At 39.7% G+C, this 19,725-nt stretch overlaps 2 protein-coding genes across 16 annotated transcripts in view; one reads left to right on the plus strand and one right to left on the minus strand.

Moving 5' to 3' along the window:
• The window catches only part of ANKDD1B (ankyrin repeat and death domain containing 1B), a 28,877-nt gene extending 18,129 nt beyond the window's left edge, over positions 1 to 10,748 (plus strand). For 6 of the 9 annotated variants that reach the window (XM_039729784.1, XM_039729787.1, XM_039729788.1 and 3 more), the window contains 5 exons: positions 1,756 to 1,854; positions 5,431 to 5,526; positions 8,189 to 8,387; positions 9,050 to 9,181; positions 9,501 to 10,748. In XM_039729784.1, coding sequence (XP_039585718.1) covers positions 1,756 to 1,854; positions 5,431 to 5,526; positions 8,189 to 8,387; positions 9,050 to 9,181; positions 9,501 to 9,559 — 585 coding nt within the window. In that variant the 3' untranslated portion in view covers positions 9,560 to 10,748. The other 3 variants (XR_005629895.1, XM_039729785.1, XM_039729789.1) reach the window with 3 other exon arrangements.
• Positions 1,878 to 19,725, minus strand: part of POC5 (POC5 centriolar protein) — a 37,265-nt gene continuing 19,417 nt past the window's right edge. Inside the window, exons 7-14 of one of the 7 annotated variants that reach the window (XR_005629897.1) lie at positions 19,259 to 19,438; positions 17,986 to 18,148; positions 14,987 to 15,105; positions 14,108 to 14,221; positions 12,705 to 12,881; positions 11,103 to 11,283; positions 4,891 to 5,029; positions 1,878 to 2,906 (exon numbers count right to left, since the gene is read on the minus strand). Coding sequence is in view for 6 of the 7 variants with exons in the window: in XM_039729791.1 (XP_039585725.1) it covers positions 11,140 to 11,283; positions 12,705 to 12,881; positions 14,108 to 14,221; positions 14,987 to 15,105; positions 17,986 to 18,148; positions 19,259 to 19,438 (897 nt within the window). In the remaining variant the exon portion in view is untranslated. The other 6 variants (XM_039729791.1, XM_039729794.1, XM_039729790.1 and 3 more) reach the window with 6 other exon arrangements.

Here is a 19,725-nt window from a genome sequence, read left to right on the forward strand (position 1 = left end):
AGTAAACTACCACAGAAGGTATCCAGTATCTGAGGGAGTGGTAGTAGAGTGGACTACAGTGACTTGACAACAACTAGGTCGCCAAAAATCTCAGTGACATCCTGTGCCCGTGGTCCATGTGGCAGAAGACTGTACAGAGCTCACATACACCGGCTCCTGACCATGACAGACTCCAATGGTCCAACTGTGTACAGACAGCCCTGCCACCTGTGGCACTTCAAGGAGAACCTCTCTTCCTCCTCCCCATCAGCCCTACAGATAGCTCAGCCAGCCATCTCAGTGGAAAGACTGTTCCAGCAGGCCTGTCGAGTCCCATTTGGGGCATTGTGGCTCACTGCTGAGGAAAAACAGCTTGGTCTCCTTCATGACATGTGGAGGTTCTCCCCACAATAGCAACAAGGATGAGTCTTTGAGAAATCTGTGGTTCACCCCTTCCCATTGTTCTTTTATTGCTAAAGATTAATTTATACACATTTTTGTAGAAGACAGAGGCTGTCATTTGTGGTTGGAGTAAAGTATAATGACAAGACTTTCTGGTTACATAAACCAGAGAATTCTGTAAATTTCTTCAACACATCTTTTAGAAATATCTTGCACTCTGTCTCTAGCATGTCAGAAGTTGCCTACAGTAGGTACTTATGTATCCCTACATTTCTGCAGGAAAGAAAGTAGGGTATATGAATAGAAAACCCCTTTTTATTTACGGGAATAAAAAAGTAAGGTGAATACATGAGATTGTGTGATCATAGTGTAAACTGTAAAATTAACTGATGATACTTTTAATGTGGAATCCTGAGCCTGGTGTTTCTTAGGGTGCGAATTATAATTAAGATCTAAAGGCCAAAGAATTTCTCTAACCAGACCTACAGAATGTAAACTTGCAATGTCAGAGAAGAACAGGCACAAAACATTCAACTTAGAAGGATAACATGTCCCAAGAAACATACTAAGGAACATTCCCATATATGGAGGGCTTCCACAATTACTCCATTATTTGCTACTGCATTTCACCCACAGATGTCTGGATTTTCTTACTCTAATTTCTGTAAAAAAAACCCCAAACATATTCGGGTATATATAGCTACACAGACACTATACAACCCTCCTTTCAGACTCAAAGATTTACTTGAAGGTGAATGCCATTTTAGCTGCATTTCTTGTTAATGGTTTGGCCTTGTTTAATGATTTTCTTTAGGGTTTTTTATATGTGTGTTGTTTAAGGTTCACTGAACCCACTATGGAGCAGGTGGACTTCTACTGTATATCATCATTTTGTGGCAGGGCTGACTAAAAAGTTCTATTGTGGATGTGGCATAATGTACTGTTGAGAACTGTGGATATCCAGTTGTCTGAGCATGAATTTCAGCAGGGAAAAGGTTACTTGAGAGGATAATATGAGTGTGGGTTGCCAGACACATGAAGTCCTCTGTCCAAAGCACCTTGCTCTAAAAGGGAAGAGAGAGACTGAGCTTGTTGGTTTACAGTACATTAGAGGGGCATAACAGCAACCCTTTCCTGAGCCTTCCAGTTCCAGCTGGAACTTCTGCCTGGTTTTCCTGCAGAGATCCCATATGCTGTCTTGTCTGCCTGAAACAAAACTGGCAGATCACGCAGAAGTTAAATGATTTCCTTCTGCTCAGTATTTTCTCACCAAGGTCACCTCTTGTTGTGAATCGATTTTAGATCCAGCCTGTGAGCATGCTACTTTTAGGAGAAAGTTTGACTCAATGCACTTTTTTGGTGTCTTCAATTCAGAGGCAGGAAACCCCTCTACATCTGGCAGCTGATCTTGGCAATGTGGAGTTGGTGGAAGTGCTGCTGAAGTCAGGCTGCAATCTCAAAACCATGGATAAGGTAATTTGCATTCCTCACACCTATAAGGATTACATTATTTTATTTTTTGTTCTATAATCTTCCTTACACAGGTGCATAAAGCACATGTTGCGAATTTTGTTTGCTAAGTAAAGCTAACTACAAAGGAAGTATTTTAATATTGCTATGCCTGCAGCATGTACAGATCTGATGGTTTTGGTAAAGAGCTGTAAAGCTCCCAAGCTCTGTGGTTTGAAAGACAAACACTGCATCCAGTGTTGTAATGTGTTTATACTTTTTAATGGTTTTGTTTTTGTATCTCCTTATTTTTCACAAATGGTTTACCCCTGATTGTACCTCCTCCCTCTACCTGTGTATTCCCCCTCCTTTGTTGAGGTCATCCCGAAATCCCCACCCTAGCTGTCTGTCAGTCACTCAGCATCCCATCCTTTCTATCTAGAATTTTCAGTCCAGGCCATCGAGTGAATAGCCAGAGACCAGGGGTCAACTCCCCGAGTGCTACCCTATATGCTTACCAAATGTCCCTTCCCTAAGTTTTCACCCCTGAAGTTTCTTTATTGGTCAGCAAATTTATCTGCTTTTTTGGTTTATACCTCCCTTTAAATGCAACCTTGGCACCTCTCCCGGACACTCTGAGCAGGAGGCCCCCTGAGGTGTGGGAGCATCCACGAGCTCCGAATAAAACCTTGGATTAACCCCTGCTAAGAGTCAGCCCTTTCATCCTCTGCCTCTGCTGCAAAGGTGACTAGCCTAGGTGTCTTGGTACCCTTGGGGCACCAGAGAGTGTCCCCCCGCTGTCAGCCTTGTCGGGGCTGGCCAGGGTTCCTGGGGGGCTCCCAAAGAGATGGAGACATTCCAGAAATTTTTCATGGAAAATATGGCTTGCAGAGGGGAAAATGTCTTGTGGCTCCTTGTAATTGTGCATCTGCAGCCAGGCTCAGTGCCAGAAGAGATGCAGCTTCACAGGTGCAGTGATGGAGAGTTTTCCCTTTAGCACTCCAGGTCATCTGAGAATCATGGTGACATTCCAGATCCATTCAGATGGATACTTAAACCCTGAGATGATGTTCTGCCTGAAAAATAGAAACAAAAATGGTAATGGCTGGAAGAAGTACCAGAGCAAAGTTACTGGGGAAGTGCTTTTGAAAGGACAGAGTACCAAACACAGTATTACATATTTTGCTAAATTACTGCAAGAGTGAGTGTTCCCTTTTACACTGTTACCACTTTTCTTGATATTCTGTATGACTGCGTTGAAGGATTTGATGTTTATTATGAGCAAAATCTTGCCTTTTTGTAACTTTAAAAAGTAACTTTCCTGCACAAAACTGTTCTGATGAGAAATGAAGCTTTACAGACTAGAATTGTCTTGTTTTGCCCTAGCCTGATATGAGGCCTGGGACTCTTGAGTGGGGGTTGCATGGTTGGTATGTTTTTGGGATGCTGAGGTAAGATGCTGCATTGTAATTAAGCCTTTCCATTTAGAATCACACCTACAGTTGTCAAAGGGCTGCAGTTCTCGTAGTGTAGCCACAGTTCTCTTCACAGAGAGCAGGCAGGCACAACTTCCCAAGGGTATTTCCTGGGAATCGAAGCAAGGAACCTCAGAGAAATTCTTCTCTCTGCTCACTGCTCCTGTTGTTTTGCACATGTGGAATGTGTTAGGAAGATTGTTTACCTGAAGGGATTTGCCAATTGGATTCTGCTGAGGATTATTTTGATCCCTTGGCCAGTCACTCAAAGCTGTGTCCTGGCTGTCCCAGACAGTCACAGATTTTTCTTTAGTATTCTTTTAGTGCCTCTTTAGTATAGTTACAATATAGTATTAATGTAATATAGTGTAGTTTTAATAAAGCATCCCATTGCTCAGCCTTCTGAATCAATGGAGTCAGATGGCAATCATTTGCCATGTTGGGGTCATCCTGCGTACAATATTGTAGGGATCAACCCAGAATGAAATCTTGTCCACTTTAAACAACACCTTTGCTACTGGGAAGTTTTTTCAACATACTCATATTCCAAAGGCAGACACAAAAAATTACTTATTGCCTATGACCTTAAGCACCTGCAGGTCTTTGGGCGAGGCAGTGCCCTTGTATTACAGCAACACTGATAGAGCTTGTCATGAAATTTGTCTCTGAGACAGTACAAGTTCTGATACAGGTCACCTTTCTGCATTCTGTTTTATTTCTTGGAGTAGCTTTTTCCTTGCCTATTTGTTGGGCTGGGTGGCCCATCATGCCACTGCTGGGAACATATGCAAGTACAGCACCCTTTGAACTGAACTGGTGCTGAGATGCCAAAGTTGTTACTGTGCTTGCTGAACAGTAGACAGGAAGAAGGGGAGCCTGCTTTGATTGCACAGTATTTTTCTGACCTCCATGCCCTGGCAGCAGTACTCAGTCTCCAGAGAACACCATGCATCTGTTCCTGTCAGAGGTCAGGAAATGCACTCTGTCTTTGGTTGTGAGTGCAGAGAGCTCCCCATGTGCAGACTGCTGTGCTGCATGTGCATGCAGGATGCCAGCAGTGTCTACACTAGCACAGGGGTACAGAAATAACCCCCTTATCCACTGCATTTCTCTTCCTCTGTGAAATGCAAAGCAGCTCTCCAGACCAGAGCCCAAGGAGTTCTTGTGGTCTCTGGACTCTTCACATATAAAATATGCCTATGCTTAAAAGATTTAATGAAATGTATGTTCATTGGCATCCAATGTGATGCTCTTCTAAAATCAGGTTAATTAGAATGATCTTGATCACAGCCAGGAGCTAGAACTCAAAAGGCATATATTAGGGAACTTTATACTATATGGAGAACTGAAATACCTTATAATTTAATTAATGAACCTTCTAATTAAGGGATTGGCTTCTTTAGATCTAATTTTCTAGAAATGCCTTGTTATGTGGAGAATAATGATAATATTTAAATCCCAGGCAGTTGCACTCAGTGCAGATCTGCTGAAAATAGACAATTGCAGAGAAATCCTTTTAGAGCCTCCGTGATGCCTGTGCATCTAAGTGCTAATAGGAGAGAGGGTTCAGGTAGACTGAGCAAACCTCGGCAGCTGGTGTTGCAGCAATGGCTTTGAATAACTGTGGCTCCTTCTATACCCATGAAGCATCATCTTGCAGTTGTGCTCCTTTCAGGTCCAATGAGAAAGTAATTTTCTTTTTGTTCTGTGAGCCAGCTTACCATCTAAAACAAGGGACAGGTTTGCCTTTTAAGTTGGAGATTTACAACTTTGCCAGCCTATCCATCTGAAATGCTAGTTTAACCACAGCATGGGAATTTGCTTTATTTGTTGTAGCTTGAATGTGGATGCAGGGACTGGAGTGTGCAAGCTGGTATGAAGTATGCAAGTCTGAGTGCAGGTTTCTGAAAGCAGCAGTACCTCACCAGAATTTTTTACTGGGGAGTTTAGTATGTGAGAAAACCGACCACCTCTGGGCTGAGGTGATACAGCTTATGCAGAGCATAGGACTTTGATTGTAGCTACCCAAAAGCCATGAAAAAGCGATGGCTCTGTAAACAGTCCCTGTGTTTTTCTTCTGTGACACACCCAAGATAATGTTCTTATTCACTGTCTCTGCTTTCAGCATGGGAAAACTGCACTAGCCATAGCATCAAGGAGCCATCATGCCCTCATTGTAGATATGATCATTAAAGCAGAAAGGTATTTTGCCATGAAACAGGTAAGAGTCATCTTTCATTAAACACAAGATACCTAAGGGAAAAGCTAGTTCTAATTTTGAGATGCCTTTTGGCTGAGGTGGTTCCTTTTGGCAGGCAGTAAGACTGGCGTTGATGAACAAAAGTTAGGACTGGGAATGGGAAAGCCCATCCAGGCTTTACTCCTGACTAGCTGTAAAACTGTAAGCAGATCTTAGCATTTCCTGCCTTGTGCTCTACACATAAAGGGATGGAGAGAGTTTCTAAGCCAAATCCAAACTGTGCCATCAGTACCATGGCTGGGATAACATGGATCCATGTTGATTCCTGGATCCTTTGGTAGAGTAAAATCTATGGTTGAAAAATAGCAGAGTGGAGATGTCTGTGTGATTCCTTTGTTAGCAAGAGCACAGCTACTTCAACAGAAGCTTCCTCTTCTGTCCATTGTTAGTGTTTATTATAAACTTAAAGCAATGAGAAGGAAAAGAACTTTACAATAAGTGTGAAGGACATGGCTTAGGTTGTCTGAATTTCTCACCTTCTTTCCCTTGTTGTTACTTAAATGTACACTGCATAGTGATGGGCTACTCTAAAGGGCTAAAAGTAACTGCCATATCTTTTTGTGATTTTGTTCTCACTCCTGCTTCCTGCTGAGTTAGCCAAGGGTATCAGCATACCAATCCTGTCTTGGTGCAGGTACAGGATTACCTGGTTTTACCACCCCACTCCTGTCCTGAGTGGCCAAATCCATGACACTAATGTTAAAGGGCAGGCAAATCACAGATCTAAATTAACTACTGTAAAAAAAGCCTCAATGAACACTTTGTATTGAGCATTTGATTTGCACCAGTTCAGCTGGAATTGTCAGGTCCTGTTAATTTTTCCCATTACTGTTTCGTTTGCTTCAAAGATGAATAAGAAGCAGTCTATTGCCACAGAAGACATAACAAGTCTGACAGCAGTAAGCCCATCATATTCTCAGCATTTTGGCATTGTTCACTGAATTTTCTGAAGAAAAGGTGTTAAGCAGATGCCTTTCTGCAGAAGCACCAGAGATGTTGGGAAATACAAACATAAGTGTTTGTATCCTGTTGCCTGAAGCTGAGAGCGCATTCTTTGGAACAGCTTAAGTCTTACAGCTATGGAATATGATGCTGGTGGCGTTACCATACTGGAATTACAGCATTTTGAACCATTATTTTAAGGACTGTCTTTTAGTTACATTCAGCTGACTTGTCATTTGTGACAAAACATTAGTTACAAAAGGAAATGTCATGTAGCTGAGAGGAAGGGCACATGATACTGAAGTGTGACTGTCATCTCTCTGTTTGCCCTCTTTTCTATTTATCACTTCTATACAACCCTTCCCTATAATTGTCTAGGCTGGGTTTAACTGGATTTGAGGACAGCTGTTACTATCCCACCTTGCTGTTGCCTCAAAACACACTTAGCATCAAAGGGAAGCTGTGCTGCTGCAAAGGGGTTTTTTTTTGTTTGTTTGTTTGAGATTATTTTCCTGCGGCTTTTTTTTTTTTTAAATTAAACATAAGCAAATGATCTAATCAGGGAGACCCTGAAGCTGTCCTGTAGGATATTCTAAACTTTACCTTGCATGTGTTAAGAAGCATGAAATAAAGTCTGCATCAGATGAATGGAACCAGAAATACAATGCTTAGTTACTAACTGTGACTCTTTTTCTCTGTAAGTCTCTTGTAAGGCTAGGAAATAACCCTGCTGTATTTTTCTGAATTTAACTTGGAATGAAGCACTTTATGCTTACTATTTTTAAAATGTGGCCTACTGTCATTTCCTTTATTGCTTAGTATCTGCTTTGTCATCCTTTATCAAATTCGTAAAGAAATTTTTTCCCTTCGAAGATTTATTTGAAACAGGACTAGTACATAAATGTAATGAGATAGAGAAATAGCTGGAGCTTACCTACTTAGGAATGATCCTGGACAGCTTATCTAGAACTGAAATAATTCAACATGGTTTTTGCCAAGGTGCTCAAACAAGAGGTAACCCCGTCACTCCTGTTCCAGGTGAGCCATGCATACAGTAGGAGCATCACTTTTAATTGGGAGGTAAAATCCATGTGATTTTGGTTTCTGTCTGATTTTACTTATGCAAGAATGAAACTAGATCCATGCTCAACACACAATGTGCGCATTGGTGTTTAGACACTTTGCTGAATGGGAGTCCCTGTGGTGAACCTAATGGCTGATGGTACCAGCAAAGGATCTGGAAGTCCCCACTTCAGCCAAGTGAAGCCGACAGGGCAGAGGCTGGAACAGTTGAGCAGGTGCTGTGCTCATGGTGCCTACCCTCTCCCCAGAGAAAGATTAGTGCTTTGAGAAGCAAGAGAAAGGGTTAAGAACTGTGCCTGAAACTCAGCTGTGTTCTAAACATGACATAGACAGAACCAAGCAGTGTTGACACAACAGTTGCTGTTACTTTGCTTTTGTGCATCAAGTACCAGAGAAAGTGGCTTATTTTGCAATTAACTTAGTAATACATAGCAACAAACACTGGAACTCTTTGTTTCGGTTCTGTTTCTATGAGCAATACACAGTTCCTTTACAGGCACTGAGTCAAGCATCTGTCAGCAGCAACGTCAGTACAGGACCTCACTGAGGAAAGGTTCCCAGCTCTGTTACACAATTTGTCATCTGCTTTTTTTTTCAGACACATCTAGCTCATAGTGGTAATGGGTCAGACTTCAGTGTGTCCTTCAAACAAGATCACAGCACACAGACCAAGCAAATCCGTTCCTCCCTTTGGAATCTCGCATACAACCAGTTAAAACCCCATGAATGGAAAAAACTGGCTTTGTTCTGGAAGTTCACAGATGAACAAATTAAAGCTATTGAAGAACAGTGGACAGGTAACAATATCTGAATGGCCAGACACAATATGTAGGATAAAAAGCCCCCACAAGGAAGTGTTGCTTTTTAAACTGAGTATCCCATAGTGAAGGGGCACCAGCCTTGTCCCTGGTTCCTGGGAAGCAGTGCTGTAGCAGTACAGGACATTCTGCTCTCCCTCTTGGCCTGAAGGAACCTTCCTCTTTGGAGATCAAAACTAGAAGCCGTGAGCATCATAGAAGATTCTTGGGGGTCATGCTGCAAGTGAGGACCTGGGGAACCTCATGACACAGAGAAATTTTGCTCGTGCTCTGTCTGCACAGCTGCCATGAAACAGGAGTTCCTGGTTTCAGACCTCTCAAGTGCTGGGAAGACAGTACTTCTGCAGCACATATTGTACTTGTTACTGCTACTCCAGGGTGTATTTCCACAGCTTGTGGAAAAATGAAAGGAAAATTTAATTTTAATATGTATTAGGTGTTTTTTATGTCTTAATAATAGTGTTAGGATAAAATGAGATTTTTTTAAAACTTTTGTAAGCTTCAGTCTTCATTTTTCTGCTAGATGAGAAATGTAGTTAAGAGTAAGGATTAAGTTTAAAAAATCTTGGAACTTTTAAAGTGCAAAAGCACAAAATACACTGTTTCCACCATATTGAACAAATACTCTGTGTATTGCATAGGGAAAAAAAGTTACAAGGAACACGGGAACAGAATGTTGCTCATCTGGTTACATGGTACACTGCTGGCTCATCAGAATCCTGTTAAACATCTATATGAAGATCTGGTGGGAGCAGGACTTCAGCCTTTAGCTGGTAAGTTGATACAGAGCACATTACAGTGTCCTCTATGAGACTGCAGTGCCATGCTGAGGTCCCTGCTGCTGCTGGGAAGCTGTGGCTAGGGCAAGGGTAGAGGACACTTTCTTCTTTACTGGGACTGCCCTCACTGCGGGGTGAGGCTGCTTGAGAAAAAGCATTTATGTCAGACTTAAGGTTTCTAAAGGAAGATGTGCAAACTTTGCTTCCCTCATCTCCTGTACACACAGTTAAATTGTGACTGGCCATCCTTCAGTCAGTCTGACCTTGTGCAAAGCAGAGCACACCAATCAAGTGTTTTATCTTCTCTTTACAGAGAAGATCAGAGCTTCAGTTTGCATTGGCATGGACTCCAGGAAATGTGTCATTTCATGAGTTCATCAACATAACATGGCACATATGATGGAATTACAAGCCAGAAGGAAAGTGGCTTTCAAATATCTTTTTGGGAAACAAAAACCATTTTTTGAAGCTGTACAACTTTTTCTACCCTAGAAGAACTTGCACTCCTGAAATGGTTACTTTTTTCTCAAATGCTTGCTAAACAGAAATGTAAAAAAATTAAGAATTAATGGCTGACTGGTAGCTTATAACTGCTAAGTAAGATTCACCACTTACAATTTCTACATCTGACCAAACACTGATAAAGCTATTCTGTATTGGAACTGCAAATTAAACTACTTTGTGTTTGATGTGAAATGTAAATAAGATGTTTCCTACATGAAAAAAATTAAATTTAGTAAATGAAAGTTATGCGTATAAATCAACTAACACTTGGCAAATAAGCTGGCATCTGGCCTCATTTGGGATTCAGGTTTTTATGAATTCTTGCTAGGATTATGACAAATCTTTCTGCTGCAACATTTGATTTAAGTAGTGAAGAAACACAAAAATGTCTTGTGTAAACACCACGTGTGGCTGGCTGCAGAATTTTCCATCATGGTCTAACACTGTATACATACCCTCATAAGAGCATTTGATATTTAATACTTCACACATCTAGCAATTATATACTTATTTATTGTTTATATTTTGAATTAATTTTTGGTAGTGTCCTGCTGACTGTTTAAAGGCTTTCTTATTACTGAACGTATTTAATACCTGAAAAATTATGTAAACGTCTTAGTGATCTTTATAACATAGCAATAGTTTTATCGTGTAATGTAGGAATTGAATTGCCTTTTCTATTTGCATATAGTTAGCATTATTTAGAGCTGAATCCTACTGTTTATACTAGAAAAGTCATCTGCACCTTCGTCTGAAGTCTTACTCCAAACTGCCCACCTGTTTGCAAGCTTCTTTGACTCTGCTGCAGAGCATCCCAGGAATATGAAGAACAGACCAGTAAATCATAAAAGTTTTGGAATTAGGGATCTAAAATATAAATGCTTGGAACCCTACAGTATTCATCAAATTCTACCACATTAGCTTGCAAAATGAAAATGTTTAAGAATTTGATGGACTCACCTAGCACCTCACCTAGCCTAAACTGGACCGTGGGTGAGGAGGATGCTACCCTGCTGTTCTCCATTTAAATACAGTGTTGCAGGATATAATTAAGGTTCAAGCCAGCTATACTTACATGCATAAACAACTAAAAGTGTTTGTAAGAAAAAAAAAAATTCATTTTCTCTTGAACACAGATGTTAGTATCACTGGGATTAAACAAGAGATTCAGACAAAAATCACATTGTATCCTTTATTTAAAAAGTGTGCTAAAGATTTCTTAAATAAAAAGTATTTGTCCTAATAATAAAAGTTTGGAGGTAGAAAAACAGTTCAAGTTATTTTTTCCCCTCCAGGTTTTATTATAAAAGCACTTTTACTTAAAAAACCTTCTTTTTTTAGAAAAGGGTAAAAACATGATATGTACTTTAGGCCTTACTGCATCAAATCTGAAAAGACTGGGTAGTGGTACCTTGATTAAAAACCCCTACTGGTGAGCAAGATATCAGTCAGTCAACAACTTTTATTGACTGAACACTGGTATGAGTTTGAAGCACTCGCCCAGCTTGTCCTGCAGGTCTCGCAGTGGTAGAGCCAGAAGAATGAAGCACAGTTCGAGGATACTTAGCAGCAGTGGCTTGTGATATGGTTTGCTGAAAAGTAATCAGATACATCAAAACACTTAATGACACAAAAAAGCCACATTAAAATAGCTCTAGGTGAGCTGTTGTTTAAAAAGAAAGACCTGCAACCTAGCAAACAGAAATACACTTATCAAGAAGAAAAAAATGGTCATTCAACAGAAAGAGTAAGTTTTTTTCCTTTCTTATCTGTAATAGTCTTTTTAGAATACAAAGTGCTAAACTTCCAGTTACCTAAGTATTTTGGGCTTTTATCATCCCAGTTGTATTTCAAGGTTGGTTTGTTTTAGTTTTTTACTATACTGTTCACAATTTTCCCCTGTAGAGCTAAGTTAATCATGCCAACTTTCCTTTTGAAGTATTTGCTATGAGGCAGTCCGTGAAAGATCTTTGAGAATAAAAGGTTTGCAATTTTATCAAGAATTAATTTTCTGCCCATAAAACTAGCCACCTTAGTGTAATAAACAGTATTCATTCTGCTTTTAACCAAGTTAAATTCTCTTCCCTCTCAAATTAACTCAAGACAACTACTTGACTTAAGATTTTTATTTGCAGAATGGGTATACAGAATGTATCTCCAGGGCTGTCACAGTTATTACATTTTCAGAAGTCAGTTTTTGTTACAGTAGTTCAGGTGCTTTCCTTGTCACACTAGTCACAAAATCTGAAGCCAGAAACTGTTCTTCATGAAATAATTACCACACTGAATCTCTAAACTCCTAAGAACATAAAATTTAAATATTAATTTCTGCGTAGGAACCCAAATTCTTGAAAGCAGCAAGCCACACAGCTGTGAGTCATAGCAGGAAATGGGGGCCTTTTCTGCTTTTGGTACTGCCATGATGGTGAGGAGATTGAGGGTGCTTGGGAAATTGGGAACAGACAACCAGGACAGGTGACCCAAACTGACCAGAGGGATATTCCAGACCATGTGGCACCAAGCTCAGTGCATAGAGTGGGGACAAGAAGCAGGAAAGGGGGGGACATTTGTAGTGATGTCATTTGTCTTCCCAAGTAAGCAATTTGCATGAACGGGGCCCTGCTCTCCTGGAGATGGCCTGTGCATGGGAAGCACTGAATTAATTCCTTGTTTTGCTTTGCTTGTGTGCACACCCTTTGCTTTCCCTATTAAACTGTCTTTTTCTCAACCCAAGATTTCTCCAGCTTTCACCCTTCTGATTCTCTTCCCAAACTCTCTGGTGGGGGAATGAATAAGTGGCTGTGTGGGGCTTGGCTGGTGCCTGGGGTTAAACCATGACTCTTCCTCAGCCGTGCCTTCTACACAAAGACAGTAAATACTGTTTGCTGTTTTCAACAGGCCTCAAGTCTGAGCTTTGTCTAATAGCTCTTGACAAGGTAGTTTTTCTTCAAACCACTACCAGATGTGCTGTAATAAAAATACTTTAAGAACATAAATACACAATCTGATTTACCTGAGTGACTGGATGGTGCTTCTCAACAATAACTGAACTCATGGGTGGAGCAACTCCCATCACTGCTAAACCCCCAGACGCTCTGGATTTTTGTCCCATATCAGCTCGACCTGTGATTCGAGCAGTGATTGTTCTTCCTGCTTTCTGTTGTGCAGATGTTATTACTTTTGGCATGGGCTAGAAATAAATTAAATATTAATCAGTAAAAAATTCTAAACATAATATTTACCATGCTAGGTGTTTCTGCTCAGTTTTATCTGCCACATGCCTAAATGGAACATGTGATGTTGTAGGTAGTCCAGTTACACTACACAGGACTGAATTTGCTCCACCTGGCTGCAACCAGGATTACTCCATTTTTTCTACTTATGTGATAGCATTTCAAGTAAATGTCTGAGGGAAGTAAGACTAATTTGACAAAAATTAAGAAACATGGATAGTTTAGCTTTGCTTTCTGACTGCATGCTTGAGTGACAGCTGAGGGTACTTCCATCATTGTGGAAATCCTTTCTAGCAATGATAGAGCAGATAAAAACCCTCCCATGCATACTAAAATGCATCTTTCTCTGACAGCTGATAGCAAACTGTGTCAAATCTGGAAATGAAAGGAGGGCAGTTTAGCACAAAGCACAGAAAAGGGAATGAGGAAGAAATTTCAAAGAGCAGGATAATGAGACAAAGCACTTTCCATAACAAAAGGTTATCAAGTCAAACACCGATTGTTCCTGTTGCATTATACCCGAGTGCACTCTTCTATTCTTCACTTTGCCACACTGCCCTACCTACAAAAAGGATTTAAAACTGCTCCTAGCGTAAATGAGTTCATGTAACATAAATGACACTTCAAGCCAGTGTCTTCATGTTGCAGTTTGTCTGGGAGTCCCCAGGGGTGTCCCCTAAGCTGTGGGTTCGCTGGCAGCAGCAGGCAGGCAAGGAGACTCCTCACGGCTTCTGAGGGTGCTGATTAGATGGGGCTTCATTGGGGTCCCACCCCCGGGAGCAGCATGGTTACTGAGGGGGAAGGGGGAAAGGGGGAGAGAGGGACAGTCTAGGGAGAAAAGGGCCAAGAGAGGGTCTCTTCTCCCTCGCACAGCTTAACAGGGAGATCCAAGGTGGGAGTGGAATAAGATTTGGGCCAATGGGATTACAGACACATGATACTTCAGGGGAAGATCACAGGCTTGGAATAAACTCTACATTTTTGAGGGGTCAGATAGAGAATACCATTTAACTAAATATTAAAATGTAACACCACATCTTCATATTGCTATGTAAACTCTATGGCAGTGTCCTCAACTATATACCTGTGCTGCTCTGAGAAATGCACAAATAACAATACCCAAACTAATATTTGTTATGATTATGGTCTAAAAGAAGGAAAAAAGTTAACTTTAGCACGTTACCAGTTTTTGTGTTGATGTCACACCAGATCCTGATGTCGTGCTAGTGACAATAACTGGAGAATCAGAATCTAGCCTGGTCTCAGGAGTGCTTGCATGAGCCAAGTGGCAACAAAACTGAAATGAAACCAGAGTTTATACAGAATGAGTACGACTTTCTAGAAAATACAGTTTTACTCCTTAGATAGCCAGTTTTTTTACTATCCCAATTACCCTTTTAATTGTAATGTCTTTGCAGATAAAATATCTCTAGTGTTACTGTTTATTGTCTAATATAAAATTAGTTGTCTAAAAATTGTAGAAATGGTGTGAGTAACATTTATCGGTATTAGAATGAAAAGTCAGTAGAGAGGCATGTACATCATCTCTGCTCTAAACCTACTCTCTAGCATGATACTGTTTTACAGTGGCAAAGTTTTCAGGATGACTCCAGGGCAGATGCAAAACAACCATGCTCCTAGATGATCTTGCTAAGTTGGTATGAAGGACAATAAGCTGAGTTCCCTCAATGTCTGTATGCGTTACGCCCGCTAAAAAAGAAGTCTGAAGTCAAGCCAGCTTTTCATCTTTCGAGACTAAATTCAGGTTTTTAAAAAAACCACTCTTAACAGCTTTTTTCCAGAGAGAAACTTAGAGAGCAAATTATACTTATTGTAGTGACCTTGTCTTCATTGGTTTAATGCATTTTCACTAAAATAAAAAAAAGAGCTTAATGAAAGTACAGTAAGCCACAGCAGCTGTGCCTCATTCACAATGCAGTCTGAACACACCTGCAGGTTTCCTTTTAGATCTGGACTCTCTTCAAAAAAGCCCCATTCAAGGAATTTCTCTTTTGTCACTAGGAAATACAATTCAGTTCCAGTTTTCCAGCTACATGCTTACCATGTTTTCTGTCTGAAGAGCAGCTGCTGGTGGAGGTGGTGGTGGGGGTTGATTATATTGTGAAGGAGGTGGCCTTCCTGCACCAGTGGCAGCGTGATCATTTCTCCTGCTTCCTGTATCTATTATTAGAAACACAAAGTAAGGGATAAGCACATAATCTAGCTAAACCTAAGGGGTGGGGATATGGGGGAAGATAAGTTACAACAAAAAAAATTAATATTTCTTTGGGATTTATATATAATCTAAATAATTTATGTATAATCTAAAAAAGAGCAGGCTGTTCTTTATAGAGATAGGTAGGTAGACAGATATAAACAAACATTCTTATATTTTAACCTCTTTTGAGATGCTTATAAATGTTTTTCAAGGAACTTGTTTCTCTATGTCTCAACATCCCTGTGGCACATGTCACCTAATTGTAGTGCAAAGAATTGAGGTTCTTCCTACTGCTTGCAAAACTAAAATCAGCATGCAAGAGATGCTCTTGTCCTAAAAGACAAAATCCAGTTTAGATAGTAAAACACAAAGGTCATGTGCTCATTCCAGGAACTAGAGTGACACCATGTGGTAGTTGTGTTTGGTTTTTTTAATTAGCTGAAATAAATCGGAAAAATAAAAGGAAGGTTCTTGCAATCTGTGCAATAGTTGTAGATGTCAAGAGTAAAAGGATACCAGAATGTGCATTTTGTACATCTCTATGTGTGTACACACACGTTAATCTTAAGCACAGACAGGACCAATTCACAGTTACAGATCAGTAAGATCTGATCTATTTTACTGAAGAAAAACAGTATTAGGACTTCTATAAGCAAGAAGTTATGAATTCCTGTGGCATCAGTGTTCCTTTAAATACATGAAGAGGTTAAAATAATCTTAATATACTACTAACTAAAAAAAGTCAGCAAATTAGGCAGGTAACTTTAACACGATCAACACTGACACTAAATATTATGAAGCCATCGAGTTTGTGATACATGCACACTATTAATAAATACTATAATGATGTATTTTACCTTTAGATTTTGTGTATATTAAATGTACATTAAAATAACCTAATAATAAATTTGTAAAGGGGTGAAATTCTGCATTTTATGTCCAATGACAGTAGGTGGCACTGCAGTGTTCATATAAATTTATAATTGCTGACTGATTCTGGCACATGGAAGTTTTGATGTCCTCAGATCAAAAGACTAGAAACAAATCACAGTCATCTTCCCTGATATTTGCAGTCCTCCATGTCCTGATCACTGTTCTAACTGATTAAGAATGCAGATCAACAGTTGCTCAACCATATTAAACAATTATGTAACTAACTTCATTAAAACCACCATCTGGCTGTAAGCAAAAGATAGTATGCCTGGGGCAGGGGAGGAGGTGGTACCAGGAGGTGTAAGCTGGTGACCTGCTCAGGACTGAGGACAACAGAGTCTGTGAAATGTTACAAAGCCTGATTAAAAAGCACAATAGTGGACACACAAAGAAATGAGTTACGGAAACCCTAACATCCAGCACAACAAAATCTTTAGGTGTTGTGCTGGTGTAGAGTATCAGTTCCAGCTTAGTAGAAATCAAGCAATGTCTTTGGTCCATGAAAATAAAGGGTTGGTCACAACTCCTATAGAGCTCAGTTTTCTTTATTTCCTTACTACTTACTCTCATTTTTATAGGTCTACAGAAAAAATACTTTCACACCAGTCAATTAACCTTCATTATTAGGGAGACCTGGTGTCTGCTGCATGTTTTTTGAAAACAACGGACAAACAAATAAAAGATAATGCTTCCAGATACAATAATTCTTAATTAGTACCACAGTGAAAAATAAAGTACTGGGAAAATGCCCTGTAATTTTATTCCCAAACCCAGAATCTTCAAGAAATCATTCATTCTTAACCTTCTATAAATACTGATCCTAAATTTTTACTAGCACAGAGCTACACTTTGCTAATGTCATATTAATTTCTTAAGCAACTGCAGAAATACCACTTATGTTTAAAAGGCTTAGACGTAAATTTTTACTAGCACACAGCTACTACACTTTGCTAATGTCATACTAATTTCTTAAGCAACTGCAGAAATACCACTTATGTTTAAAAGGCTTAGACAGCTGCCTAGGTAAGTATCTGCTTACATCTTCTTCAGGTTTTTATTTCCTCTTTTTATCTACCTTTCTTGATGAAGAATTTCTCTAAAGTAGTTCAGAAACTTCTGCGTAAGACTGTTAAATTTAGCAACTGAAGTTACTTGTCTAAGGCTATTAACCACTGCTGCCAGTACAGATAATTGGTGAGCCACATGTATAGCTGTGGCACTCCTGCTGGCACAGCTATTTTCTCTTTAACCTAGGCTGCTGCACCAGCATGATTATTATTCCCACTGCTATGGATTGTCTCAGTCTGAGAGAGTGATTTCATTATGTCTGTAAGCATGTGCAGCGCTTCCCTGTGTAGCTGCACAGGTTTTACAGGTATGCTGCTGATAAAAATAGACAGGTGTTTCCTGTTCTGGCATGGAGTTACAACTAAATACAGAACCTGAGAGATTTGCTTGCCCTTTTTACATTCAAAAGCAGGATTAAGAAAGAAGGGAGAGCTGTCTGGGAATAGCTGATTCATGGCACACTGAGATTCCAGAGTATAAAGGAATTTTCAAGATTTGGTCTTCACTGCTCCATAACCTGATGTTTTAGGAAGTTTGCCACCTTTGACTTCCTTTTCTCCCTTCAGCTGCAGGCTACCATTCTCCCAGCAATGTGGGAACAATAAAGAGAACATGTTCCTCCTTCAGGTACAGCAGTGTGAAGTCCAGCATCAGAGTACTTCTCAACATATTCAACAGGGTATTAAAGCAATAAAAGTTTTATAAACTCTGTATTGCCAAAAATTTGCAAATTAAAAAAAAAGAGAGAAAAGGAACTCCATTGAAAAAAACCCAAAAGTTCCCAAACAAATCCAACAAAAATGCACACACATTACCAGATTAAACCAGCTGCTCATACTAACCAGGATCTGGGCTATTTTCCTTGCTTTGGAACATGGTCATGGCTTCCAGATTCAAAGCACATACACCACGCATAAAGGCTTTCTTCATGGTGTCTTCATAATGATCTCTTTCAGTATGCAGTCGCAGAATCTCAGCTCTTGTCAGTTCCAAAGCAGCAGTTAACTATGGAACAGAATGAGGAAACAGGTCTCTCTTACTTCCGAATGCAAACTACAAACATACTAATCAATTAACCTTAAAAATAATTTACTGTATTTACAAAGATAGAGGTTTTCACTTGAAAATCTCTGCTTCACTAGAGATGAACAGCTCATTTTAGTTTTGTTGTAGCACAGCACAATATTAATAATAGAGCATATCAAGGACAAGACTATTCAAAAGGACTGTCAGACTCTGCCTAAGCAGAAATATATCTTGCAAGCTTTTGTCTTTTAGAAGCTGGCATCTGGCACAGCCCAGATCTCTGCAGAAACATGAGTTCATTCAACAGAAGAGCAAGTCTTCTCTGAAAATTATTTAAGTATAAGGGTAAATTTTCATCACCAGTCTCACTTCTCTAGATACTGTAAAAAAATAAAAATGCTGAGAAAATATCAGAGCAAGTTGCTGCTTATGGTTTTTGTGCTGTGCTGTTAAGACACATTTGGTAATCCTGTTCTTAAAATTCTCGGTTTAATGCTGAAATACAAAGCTCTTGAAAGTAATATTTTAAAACTGATTACTTAGTACGTACCAACGCACAATTGCGTTGTTGACAATTGGTTGACAAGTTCACCTTAAGCTCTGAAAATTCTTTAACAAACTTATTTAGTGAGCTAAAGAAAAATCAAACTTAATTTCAGCCTTTAACAGAATAGCTATTAAAGAAAAAAAATATTGTACTCATCATGATCATTCAAAGAAATAATTGTCTTCTATTTCCATTGTCTCCTTCATTAAGGCCTCAAAATGCATAGCCCATACTAACAATGCTGTTAGAAAACCAATGGCATTCCCATTAGTAGGCAAACAAAGATTTGCCTTATTTCAGGAAAATACAATTTATTTCACCTGTGCCTGCAGATTGGCAACATTTTATATCAGATGCAGGGAGAAAAAGGCATGTCTAAAAACATAACAGATCTTAGATCCATTCAGATCTTCTTGCATACTTGGGAGCTCTGTTCTACTTGAAAATACTCATGTTTGTTAGGTTTGTAGAGAAAGACATGCTTTGGAGGAACAGGGGTTTGGAGTCAAGGAGCAAAAGAAGGAAAGAAAAATTAATTTTACCTCTGCAATTTTCTCTTCATAATCATTGGTGAGCTGAACACACACATCTTCTGCCCTTAACTGACAGGCTCTTGCTACTTTGTCTTTCCATCTTTCTTCACTAACAGAGCGCCATGCGGCCCACACTTTCTTCATCAAAGCTGTCTGGAAATGTGTATCTGCCATTCTAATTGCATATTCCTTAGGAAGTAAATACAACCACATCATACAAAAGTTCACTGTTGTTAAAAAGTTCAGCACTCTACTGTGGATGATTGTTTTACAGCTTATTACACAGACCACTCTAGGAACCCCTGAAGTTAAGTTCCTGCAGTGAAGTGTTACACAAGCAGCGTCAGCAGCTCAGTGTTGCCTCTGCACACGTGCCCATGGCACATTACTGTCCTCACCATGAGAAAACATACTTGTGAACTCCTAGGTTACACACAACAGTGGTCGTACTCTTTGTTTAATGACACTCAAACAAC

This window comes from Passer montanus, unplaced genomic scaffold, assembly GCF_014805655.1.
Source record: "Passer montanus isolate IOZ18808 unplaced genomic scaffold, ASM1480565v1 scaffold7, whole genome shotgun sequence".
Classification (NCBI taxonomy): domain Eukaryota; kingdom Metazoa; phylum Chordata; class Aves; order Passeriformes; family Passeridae; genus Passer; species Passer montanus.